Raw genomic sequence first — 11,897 nt, forward strand, 5'->3', positions numbered from 1 at the left:
ATTACTTCGAAACTGGGGAATACCGTAATTGAGAAATCGAATAGAGTCGACCACCGAAACAAATGTTCATTGTGAGAAAGGTTCACGCTGCAGTGCAGGTAGGTGGCAGAAATGACGGCGACTTAATTGGGGAAAGTTCTCGGAGCTTTCCTCTTCCTCGATGGGCTTTATTATCGAGCCGGCAATAAAAACGCGCGTATATCGTCGGGGCTGCCCTCACGTGCACGTGCGATCTGTGCACGCGCGTATAGACGCGTCTGGCTAACGATTTATTCTTAACGTCGATCGCCTCGCCGCACCGCATACTTTATGCCCTGGACCATTTTTTTCCAACCCACCGCTGCCCCCGCCCCTTCGCGGCTCACGATAATTCGAAATGTAAACCAGTTTCCTGAGCACACAGCCTGACGCACAATGAGCGAAGAGATGGAGAAACTCGCGTTTCGAACCGCACGACGATCGCGCCGATACATTTCGTAGGATAATTATGTTGTTTCCAACTCAAAAAATTTCTTTCAAACGCATTTGTGAACACCCTTTTCGCTAAGTAATTCTTGAGCTTTCTGAAAATTTCCATTTGACGAATTTCTCGTTAGCAACAGCAGTGGCTAATATTATAACTCTTTAACCGTTCATAGTACTAGACACACACACACACACACAGAGTCGCTTAATGAGGTTTACGATCGAACAATTGACGTCGATTACACTCGACAGATTGCTAACGTACGATGAAAAATGAAGATGGAAAATTACATTGCAATAAATGGCACGATTTCCCGACAGATTATGTAAATATTGTTCCTTTGCAGATAGTTAAAGCACTGTTGCAAACGGAATGCAAATGTCACGGCGTGTCCGGCTCTTGCACCGTGAGAACCTGCTGGCGAACCTTGCCTAGTTTTCGTCAGATCGGCGATGCTCTGATGAAAAAGTATTACAGAGCCAGACCCGTCATTGCGATTACGCCGCCGCCACCCCCGACGATGCAGGTAATTTCCATAAAAGTGGGTCAACGTTACTAACTACAAACGACGCAGGGAACGATCGTGTTACTCAAGATCGTAGTGCAACGTGCTTGTATCGGTGCATACATTGCCAGTCAAAACGATGAGAACGGTTGTTTAGTTGTAGTGACTGTTCAACAAACGGTAGAACGTGAATCGAGAATTTCATGTCGATAGTTTCGTGTTCTCATACTTTTGAGCAGCAGTGTACTTAAATTATACGCTCGTACTTTTTCACCGGGTTGCATGTGTGCAAAGAAATAATGCGTGCCTGTAATACGTGGCAGGAAAAAATTATCCGCAGAAATGTAAACGCGGAAAATAGCTTGTTAAGCTCGTTAAGCGATTAATGACTGGGTCTGCAAAGTAATGTTATGTTTCCAGTGTTAATTTCAATTTTTTCACCTTGTACGCTGTAACCTTTTCTACGACTCACTACGCTATTACATTTTAATGTTCATTCACTATCTTTAAAAAGATCTTTCTGAAGATAACAAGACTGTTTCACGTACAGAGTCTAGACGTGTTGCACCCGACATCGGCTGAAATGGTGCCAATTTTGGGAAACGATGCGAAAACTCAAGGGAAACCAAACGACGTAGGAAAGTCGCGGCACGACCGACAACCCCCAAAGAAAGCCAACAAACCGAGGAGGCCGCATTTGGTATTGAAAAGAACGAAATCGCTCGGTGGTTCGAGCGTTGGGCAAAAAAGAATTCCGAAGAGAAGCGAGCTCGTTTTTCTCCAACCATCCCCGAATTACTGCGAGCCGGATTTGGCGCAAGGCAGTCTGGGAACGCAAGGCAGATATTGTAATCGTACCAGTAAAGGTAAATTTAAATAATCATACTTAAAAAACCTGCACGCTTCATATTCTGCATCTTTCGTTCTGTCGAAAAAAGCAAAGTTCAGCCTTTGAATTAAAACGGAAGAGACCTGAAAGACAGACGCTAATCCGCGTCCTCCTTTTCATTACAACGAAACGACCCTTAAAACCGTCAGCCATTGTACCGCGTCGCGAAATCCTTCACCTTTCCTATTGTCCGACGTCGACCATTAAAACTGGCTAACTTTTCAGGTACAGACGGGTGTGATCTGATGTGCTGCGGACGTGGCTACAACACGCACCAATTCACGAGAACGTGGCAGTGCAGATGCAAATTTCAGTGGTGCTGCCGTGTGCATTGTGAAACGTGCACCGAGCGCACCGAGGAGTACACGTGCAAATAAACGTTCGAACGTGCTTGTAACCTCGGCGACGTGATTTATGTAAATATTTAGTAGATCTAACAAGCGGCGAAGAGAACTACTCGACATCGATAAATCAGCGTAATTTCGAGAACTAACGTTTCTCCATAATTGACGAGCGCAATCGAGTAACGATCATCGTCAACGCGTTCCTTCTGCTTTATTTAATCGACTTACACATTTATGCCGATGTATGTACAGGCTGGACAACATGAAATGTTACAAGCTATTCATACAACAGCAAAATTAATAAATTGTTTCATTTAATGAAACGAAAAATTGTCCATCCTGTAGATACAAGATCGAATCATATTCTGAGACGTTTCGTAAAGATTCACGTTCTTTAACGTGACGAATGATAATACTGTATGTAATTGTAGAGGCAGTATTTCGTCTGTAAAGTACATACTCATGATACTAGATAGTAAAAACCGAACGATCTGTGACGACCAGCGAAATATTTGATAAAATGTAGCTTCGATAGATTGGAGGAACTTATTATATACGTGTTACTCAAAAGAAAATATGGATGAACCAATTACTTTTCCAGCACTTTGCAAAACTAAATCGTTTCAACTGCTTTCATCGGACACAACAGTTGGTGATTCATCATTTACCTATGCATTGTTTATTAAAAAGCTAAAGTATACTTGTAGTAAGTACTTAATGGTTCCGTCATCCCTACCATATGATTCATTCTTTTAAACTGGAAGAAACGCAAATCTTAAGCTATATTCTCTATTTGGGTTTCCCTAAAAGCGATTCGTGATTCGTTATCTTTACCCTCCTAAGCTGTCCTTCTTTAGAGGCAAATACTCGCAATCAAAACGATGTTAACAACCCACCTTTTAAAACGTCACAACGATACACGATACACAATAATCGAATATTCATTGTACCGAATTCAACGATTACAATTAACGTACGTACGTGGCAATAACACGATAAGAGATAACAAAGCGATGATCAACGTATCGTTCAACGTTTCAGTACATAATTCTGTATAAAGTATATGATCCGTTTAAATATATGTAGACGATATACTCCGTATAGCACGTAAGATAGTTATAAACGTTAACGAACTCCTATCAGTGCATACACGTATAAACTACCGCTCGAGACGATTACTGTTCTAATAGCCCAGTGGTATCCAGGCTTAGATAGAAGTAACACGTAAATTATTATTTATTAAAGAGCGAAACTTTAGATATGTAAGCAAGTGTATTGTCTATATCGCTTTTTACTCGGCGACTAATAAATTGGGATCGCATTACTCTCGGCCATCGCCGTCATCATTCACCAACTTCCGTATTTCCGTGTTCCCTGCAACCAGGGAATCGAACACGAAGGGATACGTGATGTACGTCATGTAAATCGACCTATGCATCCATTGCATAGCATTCTCAAAAACAAACAGATCAATGGAAGTGAGCCAGGTACCTTCGCTCGACCAGGTATCTAGGGTAAGAAGGGCGCGTGACCCAGGTAAGCGTAGAATAAGCTTTTAAACACTAGCAATGATGGACACGTCATTGGTAACAATAAGACAAACTTGGGGACTATATAAGATCGTGAACTACCCAAAACTATTATTTTCGGAGCAAACGCGGAGCAGTGCGTATCGGAGCGTTACACAGCAGCAGACACCTTGACTACGCTTGGAGTTGTAAGAATCGCTTTTCTACATTATTTGCTACGTTACTAACATTCTACGGCCGAGTGTTCTGTTTTATTCAATACTTTATTGCAATTGCTTCTTTTGTTTCAGATTGTACTTTACAATCGAATATCAGCAATGGTTCCAGTCCCGCCAAATCCTTGTCCGTACGGCCCTTCACTGTTTCGGATCGCGCAATCACATCAGTTACCAGTGCCCCCAAATCACGTTGTACTCTACAGCTTTTGCCCGTGCGGCATGCACAGAACGCATTTTGTTGTACATCGCAACGTTCTGTTGAATCACTTGGGGAGAAATCATCCGATAACACACAATGTTCAAGCGCAACCACATCTCCAGAGACTGGCAGAAATACAATTGCAGGCGAGGCGTCGCCGGTATGTTAATCGTAAGGAACATGATCTGATGCAAATAGACGATGACCAAGAAGAGTTTGTCGATCGATAAATTTATTATTCGTGAACATTATTATTGTGTAATCGTAGTTACTAGTGATACTGTTCTAAAAGATCATTAAATTGTGAATAGTATCAACTAACTTAATGTAGTAGCTATTTAGTTAAATTGTACTAGGAAATGGTAATAGAAATTAACGAATTGTACTCTGTGTACAATTTTTATGAAAATTGCACAAGGTACAATTGATGGATATTCTTAAATCTAATAAGAATCACTCAAATTGTACAAATATACAAGATATATTTCATACATTGATATAAGGTAGATATGTAAAATTAGTATAACAAAGTTTTGTAAAATATATGCCAGTCTTCAAATACACCTTCCATACACATCTTGGAATAATTAAAATTGCATTACTTATGTTGCATTTGTATTTCTTAAAATAATGTAATAATCTCCAGAAAACATTATAAACCAACTATTTGTCTTCAGTATAAAAACATACATTTATGTTCATTATTATGCATTTGTTATTGTATATATATATACTTAATATAATATCAGTGTAAAAAAATATTACTCTAAACAAGTTGTGCTGATCAAATGATCATTTACATTAATTGCAAAATTTATTTTACCATTTTAATTAAAATGTCTTTCAAAATTTAAAATGCAGTAATATATGTTGTAATTGGTTGTGATATAAATGAAAATTTTTCATTTCTTTGCCTTTTGTTAAAGTTGCTTCAACAATTTTTGTGCTTCTTGTTTAGCATTACGGTCATCTTCATTTTTTGCAGGATATTCAACAGTCATTTTTAAATATTTTAAAGCTAGATCCTTCTGATTTAACTTTAAGTAAGTTTTTCCCAACATCAATAAATTATGACTATAGAAGTTAGGATCAATTTTTTCTGCATTTTCAAAATATTTTAAAGCTTCCTCGAAGGATGAAGTTGGTGGTTGCCCAAATATTATAGATGCAATTTTTCGTTGATACCATGTTAAATCGGCAACTTGATAGCACCAAGAACCAAGCATATACATAAGCGTTGGTTCCTTTGGATTTAATTCTATTGCTCTCTGCAATGTTGCACAGACAGTATATAACTTTTTACTGTACTACATATTATTGAATAAAATATTAATTGAATTAGGTCATAACATATGAAATGTTCATTTAATAAACGTATGTACTGTTCATCTGCTATGTGATTCAAATCAGTATACTTTCATTTCTAACTAATATATATCTGTAATATATTAACTGGAAATAAAAGTATACTCATTTAAATCATATAACAAATAAACATTTCATATCTATTTTATGACCTAATAGATATAACATTAAATGTACCAGCATATGTTTCTTGATATTATAAGATTCTTTTATTTGGGATTTTATTCCTTCGTAAAGAGTCTTTGAATTAAGAAGAATTGATGCCCACTTATGTGCTGCCCAATGATCCTCATTTAGTTTGAGAGCATCAAATATTAAATTATAAGCATCAGAGATCAGTTTCTTCGCATCAACTTCACTAGCTGTTTTAGACATATTATACATTGCTCTACACAAACGCCATATGATTTCAATATCTCCACTATCCTATAATAATTAGTGGTACTACAACCTTTCTTACATATATATGCTCATTTAAATTAACAAAGACTATATAATTACTTTGTAATTTGTTAAAAGATTATAAATTTCCTGGTATTGTTCTTGCTCGTATAAAGCATCGGCTTTAGCTACTAAAACTTCTTTAGTAGTTATAACCATATCATTTTCACCTTTTTTTTTTGTTAGGCCCCACATACCCATAGCAGTAAATGACGATAGAGTAAAGAATTTTGATGTGAACGTATGATGATTGTTTCTCTGATAACATAAGCTAATTAAATATTTTGGAATATCATTAAATTTTATAAGAAATTATGACATTCATTCAATGCACTTATAATTTGTAAAAAAATGGTCAAATTACGAAATTACAATTGTGACTTAAAATAGAACATTTCTTTGAATATTGATGAGTTCTAAGTATCACATGCCACATAAAGAAAAATTAATAAAAGATAAATTCAGAGTTAAATATGATTGCAAACCTTTCGAGCAAATTGGAAACTTCTATGAACAAACGTTCTTTGCAATATTTTTGTATCGTTAACAACAGACAATATTTTCCGTAACGACATATTAAATTATGTATCTACAGAAAAATATAAAATATTTATGCACTAATTTAATTAATAAACAGCTTTTTAGAACTTTATGAATAAATATAAAAGTTCCACGTCAGATTGAAAGTATAGTTTATAGGTAGATGCGCCGTAACATAACAAACAGAATTTACCAATATGCACTGACAAATATCGATATTAAATAGTCGATATTTTCGATTTGATCTATCGTACGGATAATTTGTATATTTTAAAAATCCTTAGTTTATAAACTATTTAATAGCATTAATAAATGTACATATATGTACATGTTTAAATGTATTATTCGTCATTTAACTTTAGAAATTTGTTATAAAGAAATATCTATACACTACTGTAAACTGCTGCAAAATTATAATAAACCGAAATATGTTGATTAAAATTTTTTTTGAATTAAAATTTTTACACAGCTTTTTTCATTCTCATGAGGACTAAAATGTATGCATACATGTGCACGCAAAAAACGAAAGGTACATTTCCATGTAGCATGTATAAATTTGCTTTCGTTTATTAATAACGTGTTTTGAATATTGATAAAAAGTAAAAGAACATACTTCAATCTACTTATTATCTAAAGTTTGTTACAAACTTGTTTCACTAGAATTACTGTAAATTCAGTTTTATTATTCATATGATTATATAGGTAGATGCGCACGTGTACCATAGGATAAACGAAAGTCTTGAGTTTTTATAAAAAACAGATTTCTACAGTGTTCTATGCTAAGATCCTGTTAAATATCTATAATAACCTTTACTGTTGCATTATTATTACATCTGTGAATATGAAATTCTCTATTCCGAAACCTTTTTATTATTATACAACGGGAATAGCTACCGTTGGTGGAGGTTACTTAATGAAGTAATGCACTTACATTTCCTTAATCAAAATATTATTTTTTTTTTATGATACTCTATGCTAGTTTGTTTTTGGCCTTTTTGTAAATTTTAATTAAGTATATAAAAGGTCTAAGATAGATGTAAAATTTTTCTTCAAATAGATAGTTCCATGCGTTTTGTTATTTTTAGAGATTACTTCAGTGGGAATATGTATGAAGTGCCTGACAAATTAACAAATAAAATAGCTATTGTAACAGGAGCAAATACTGGAATTGGTAAAGAAGTAACACGTGACTTAGCCAAACGAGAAGCTAAAGTTATAATGGCTTGCAGAGATATGGACAAATGTGAAATTGTATTAATACTACTATTAACGTTGCATATGAAGTATTCTAAAGTGCTGATAATAATTTTATTCAATAAGTGAACAATGTTCATACTTATTCTAATTGAAGATTCCTTTCTCTTTTAGGCACGTCGTGAAATAGTAATTGAGACTCAGAATAAATATATTTATTGTAGAAAATGCGATCTAGCATCTCAAGAAAGTATACGTGCATTTGTAGATCAGTTTAAAAAGGGTATATATAATATTTTACAATAGATTATAAAATGAAATTAAGTAAAATACTTTTTTATATATCTGTCACTTAATAGCAAACAGATATATAAATTTAAAGTGTATTAAAATATTAAATATTGAATTCAGGTTTTTAATTTCTATTTTAGAATATAATAAGCTTCATCTCCTTATAAATAATGCTGGAGTAATGAGATGTCCCAAAAGCCATACTGCAGAAGGAATTGAATTGCAACTTGGTGTAAACCATCTAGGACACTTTCTACTAACAAATTTATTGCTAGATGTATTGAAAGATTCTGCGCCATCAAGGATCATAAATCTTTCTAGTAGCGCACACAAACGTGGCAAAATTAAGTTAAAAGACTTAAACAGTGATAAAACTTATGATCCTGGTGCAGCATATGCCCAGAGTAAACTAGCTAATGTTTTATTTACAAGGGAATTGGCAAACAAATTAAAAGGTATGCTTGCCTTTGCATAAATCAAAACTATAATTTTTGGTAGATGTACGACTAGCTATCTCTATTAGAACTTTACCTAAATAAAGTTTCAAAATTTTTAATTGGTAATATATAATACATAATACTATTAGCCAACATATATTTTTTTCTTATTTTTCAGGAACTGGTGTTACAGTAAACGCAGTACACCCAGGTGTGGTAAGAACAGACATAACGCGACACATGGGAATTTACCAATACTATTTAGGTAGATTACTTGTAAATTCATTGATGTGGCTATTTGTTAAGTCACCGACAAAGGGAGCGCAACCAGTTTTATTTGCTGCGATAGATCCATCTTTGGCAGATGTGACCGGAGCATATCTGGTGTAAGTTTTACTACAGGTAATTAAATATAATAATAAATTTAATGTTAAACATCTTTTGTTACAGTAATAATAAGATAAGAGAAGTTTCTGGTGAAGCCCAAGATGATAAACTTGCAAAATGGCTATGGGCAGTCAGTGAAAAATGGACTAAATTGAATTATGTATAAATTGATACGAATATAAGAATTTATCTCGTCACTAGCAATATTAAAATTATTTATTGTTTAAACAACAAAATTGCTTAATGGAACTTGGTCATTATTATTATATTTATTTACCATTCGTAAATATTCGTCAGCCTAGTATATTTTTGCTATTCTACATTTATTTTTCCTATTATAGAGACGAAGAGATATATCTGACATACGTGCAATAAGAGAAGTAATAAAAACGAGCGATTCGATCCCGATAACCTTGGAAGAGAAAATAAATACTTTTTTACTTAAGAAAAACTTACCAAAAGACTTTCCAACAGGTTCACTCGTTTCACAGGTTCACTCGAATTACAAAAACACGTAAACAGATGAAATTATCAATTTCTTAATACAAATTAATCACACGTTTATAAAAATCCACGTACCGCGCGGTTACCAATGTCGACACTGAAGAATAGTTCAAATATGTTGCGCGCCAGCTACTGCGCAGTTCAAATCAGATATCGAAGGACCAACAATTACCACGACAAATGGTTTAAATATATTTCTTTTATTATCTTTAATATTATTTTCATGGAATTTCAATTCGTATATTCTTTAAAATGTATTTTCTCTTTCTTTTCGATACAAACAGTTGTCTACATGTATAGTTTAGTTTACCTGACATTCGACGCGAGTCACACTCAGGATATACTTTCTTTGTTGCGGGGTTAAAGTAATGACAATGCTATAAGTAATTATTGTCTTTGCTGGATATAACGTTTTATCTATGTAAAAGTGTATGTGCGTGTGTACTTATTAATATAAATACTTCACGATAATGTAATACGAAACACGTCGCAGCGTTCGCTAACACGAATCGAAACACGCATTAGTGTTTACCATTGTATACAGGCAGCATTGAATAAAGTAAAACGATGTTACTTGAAACGTGGGAATCGGCGGATAAAGTGGTGAAGAAACATATAATGAAGCCTGGAATATTTTCTAAAAAGCCGACCGAACGTGCCAGTTGTGAAGTGGTTATTGAAAATATAGATGTTGTCAACACGTCTGTACAGGACTTGAAACGAAAATTCAACTCTGAAATTCTTGATGGCATAAGTAAGAAAACATTAATTATTGGGGAAGCAAACTGCGAAGTAGACCGTCAAGTAGAAAGAGCAGTTCAAATGATGATGATTTTAGAAAAAAGTTTGATTACAATAAACATTCTGTTGGAAGACATTCACGAATGTTTAGTGATCGAGTTTGAGATAACGTTAATTAAAATGCACCCTCACGATCCGATTTGGGAATGGACACCGGAAGAGAAATATGCAGTAGCATTGAAATACAAAGAAGCCGGCGTGATTTTATACAAGGATTGCAGATGTATAGATGCATTTCATAGATTTAGCAAAGCCTGTAAAATTCTTATAACATTAGAACCAATACAAGATTTGGAGTTAAACAGAGAATTAGAAAATAACATTAACAATTTGCGGCTTGTACTATACAATAATATGGCCGGATGCCAGTTGAATCGTAAGAATTACGAGCACGCGGTATCTTTGTGTAATAAAATCTTAAATAAAGAGGATAACAATGTTAAAGCATTGTATAGAAGGGGGGTGGCACACGGAAATTTAAAAGATTTGGAGAAAGCTGTTGCTGATCTTAAAAAGGCTGCCAACTTAGAACCACATAATCAAACGATAAAAGACCAATTTTTAATATATAATGGAAAATTACAAGAGGCGAATCAAAAATTTGAATGTATGGTGAGGAGGATGTTCAAAGCATAAAATATGATCCTGTCGAGGACTAAGGAAAGTTATAAGGTATTTCTCATTTTATAAATAAAAAAATAAGCATTTATTTCCATTCATAACAGTGTACATCATAAGTACAGTTTAATATTCGTATATTATACTGAAGAAAAGTTTGTTACAATATGTAACTACACAATTATATATATGTATTCATGTCAATATTAAGTTACAATTAAGTTCTTAAAATATATTGCAAATTTGTTGGTAATTATACATGATAAACAAATAGGAGTTTATGTTAAACAATTTACTTTTTGAAACTAGCATTTGTTTTAAATTGATATTTTTTTTGGCCCGTATTTAGAAGTTACATAACAAACATATAACAGACATTAATTTCAAATAAAATTTGTAAAAAAATTATTTTTCTATGTACCTTCTTCTTCTTGTATTTTATAATTCAATAATTGCATATAAACCACAAATCACTTTTACATTAAGTTCAATTTATTAAAAAATATGCATACAGAGAAGAAATTATCTTTAACAATTACAGTCCTACTATCAAATTAATTGGACGTTTAAATACAAGAATATGTGATAATTAGTGTGAAAAATTTATTCAGTCACTATAATTTAAAAATACAGTAAATTAGCTTAGTGCAGAAGTTATATACTTTGAAATGTATGTAATGGCACTCTTCTCAAGTAGAACATTACTGATCCTACAATTGTTTTAAGGAAAGAACCATATAAATACTATTTTGAAATATAACAATAAGTTTCACAAGTTAAATAAAATTACAAATAGTTTGTTAATTATTACAATAGAAATTGTTATTTCTATTTAACAAAGGTGTGGAACTATATAAATATATTTATAGAATGCACCTAGATGTTTCTGTTTTTGAATCAGAGTAAAAGTGATCAAGAACTGTGATAATCTTTGTATTTTGAACCACCACCATAAAATTATGTTATTCCCATATTAATATATTTGAATATAAAACCTTTAGCAATATTTTTCTCACTTGTATTATAAGGAAATATATAAAATATTTCTATATATTGAAATATGTAATAACATTTTATAGAAGCAAGTCTTAAACGGAATATTAAAGTCTATAGACAATCTTGGCTCATTTTTATTGCTCTTATGAAAGCAATATTCTTATAATAAAGGA

The 11,897-nt window shown here is 33.3% G+C and overlaps 5 protein-coding genes across 8 annotated transcripts in view; 3 read left to right on the forward strand and 2 right to left on the reverse strand.

Annotated features, from left to right (window-relative positions):
• Positions 1 to 2,336, forward strand: part of LOC143422627 (protein Wnt-7b) — an 84,361-nt gene extending 82,025 nt beyond the window's left edge. For all 3 annotated transcript variants that reach the window (XM_076893422.1, XM_076893419.1, XM_076893421.1), the window contains exons 6-8: positions 813 to 992; positions 1,522 to 1,837; positions 2,086 to 2,336. In XM_076893422.1, coding sequence (XP_076749537.1) covers positions 813 to 992; positions 1,522 to 1,837; positions 2,086 to 2,237 — 648 coding nt within the window. In that variant the 3' untranslated portion in view covers positions 2,238 to 2,336. The remainder of the gene's footprint in view (positions 1 to 812; positions 993 to 1,521; positions 1,838 to 2,085) is intronic.
• Positions 1 to 9,044, reverse strand: part of Prosalpha5 (proteasome alpha5 subunit) — a 104,638-nt gene extending 95,594 nt beyond the window's left edge. The window contains exon 1 of the mRNA XM_076893429.1: positions 9,035 to 9,044. The gene's annotated coding sequence lies outside the window, so the exon portion shown is untranslated. The remainder of the gene's footprint in view (positions 1 to 9,034) is intronic.
• LOC143422630 (regulator of microtubule dynamics protein 1) lies at positions 5,022 to 6,732 on the reverse strand. Of its 2 annotated transcripts, none has more exons than XM_076893426.1 (4): positions 6,690 to 6,732; positions 6,017 to 6,214; positions 5,693 to 5,941; positions 5,022 to 5,418 (listed from the first exon to the last, which is right to left on the reverse strand). In XM_076893426.1, the coding sequence occupies exons 2-4, from the start codon at positions 6,155 to 6,157 to the stop codon at positions 5,071 to 5,073; spliced, it is 738 nt and encodes a 245-aa protein (XP_076749541.1). In that variant the 5' UTR covers positions 6,158 to 6,214; positions 6,690 to 6,732; the 3' UTR covers positions 5,022 to 5,070. The 2 variants fall into 2 exon arrangements, with proteins under 2 accessions (XP_076749541.1, XP_076749540.1); XM_076893425.1 differs by lacking the exon at positions 6,690 to 6,732 and adding an exon at positions 6,442 to 6,682.
• Positions 7,209 to 8,971, forward strand: LOC143422629 (retinol dehydrogenase 13). The gene is made up of 6 exons (XM_076893424.1): positions 7,209 to 7,414; positions 7,582 to 7,747; positions 7,865 to 7,973; positions 8,122 to 8,436; positions 8,597 to 8,804; positions 8,869 to 8,971. Exons 1-6 carry the CDS (start codon positions 7,338 to 7,340, stop codon positions 8,969 to 8,971), a joined length of 978 nt encoding a protein of 325 aa, XP_076749539.1. The 5' UTR covers positions 7,209 to 7,337.
• Positions 9,045 to 9,795: 751 nt separating the features above from the next.
• LOC143422631 (tetratricopeptide repeat protein 9C) lies at positions 9,796 to 11,410 on the forward strand. Its single transcript, XM_076893427.1, has 2 exons — positions 9,796 to 10,782; positions 11,270 to 11,410. Exon 1 carries the CDS (start codon positions 9,877 to 9,879, stop codon positions 10,744 to 10,746), a length of 870 nt encoding a protein of 289 aa, XP_076749542.1. The 5' UTR covers positions 9,796 to 9,876; the 3' UTR covers positions 10,747 to 10,782; positions 11,270 to 11,410.
• The last annotated feature ends 487 nt before the right edge of the window (positions 11,411 to 11,897 follow it).

This window comes from Xylocopa sonorina, chromosome 4 (genome assembly GCF_050948175.1).
Source record: "Xylocopa sonorina isolate GNS202 chromosome 4, iyXylSono1_principal, whole genome shotgun sequence".
NCBI lineage: Eukaryota > Metazoa > Arthropoda > Insecta > Hymenoptera > Apidae > Xylocopa > Xylocopa sonorina.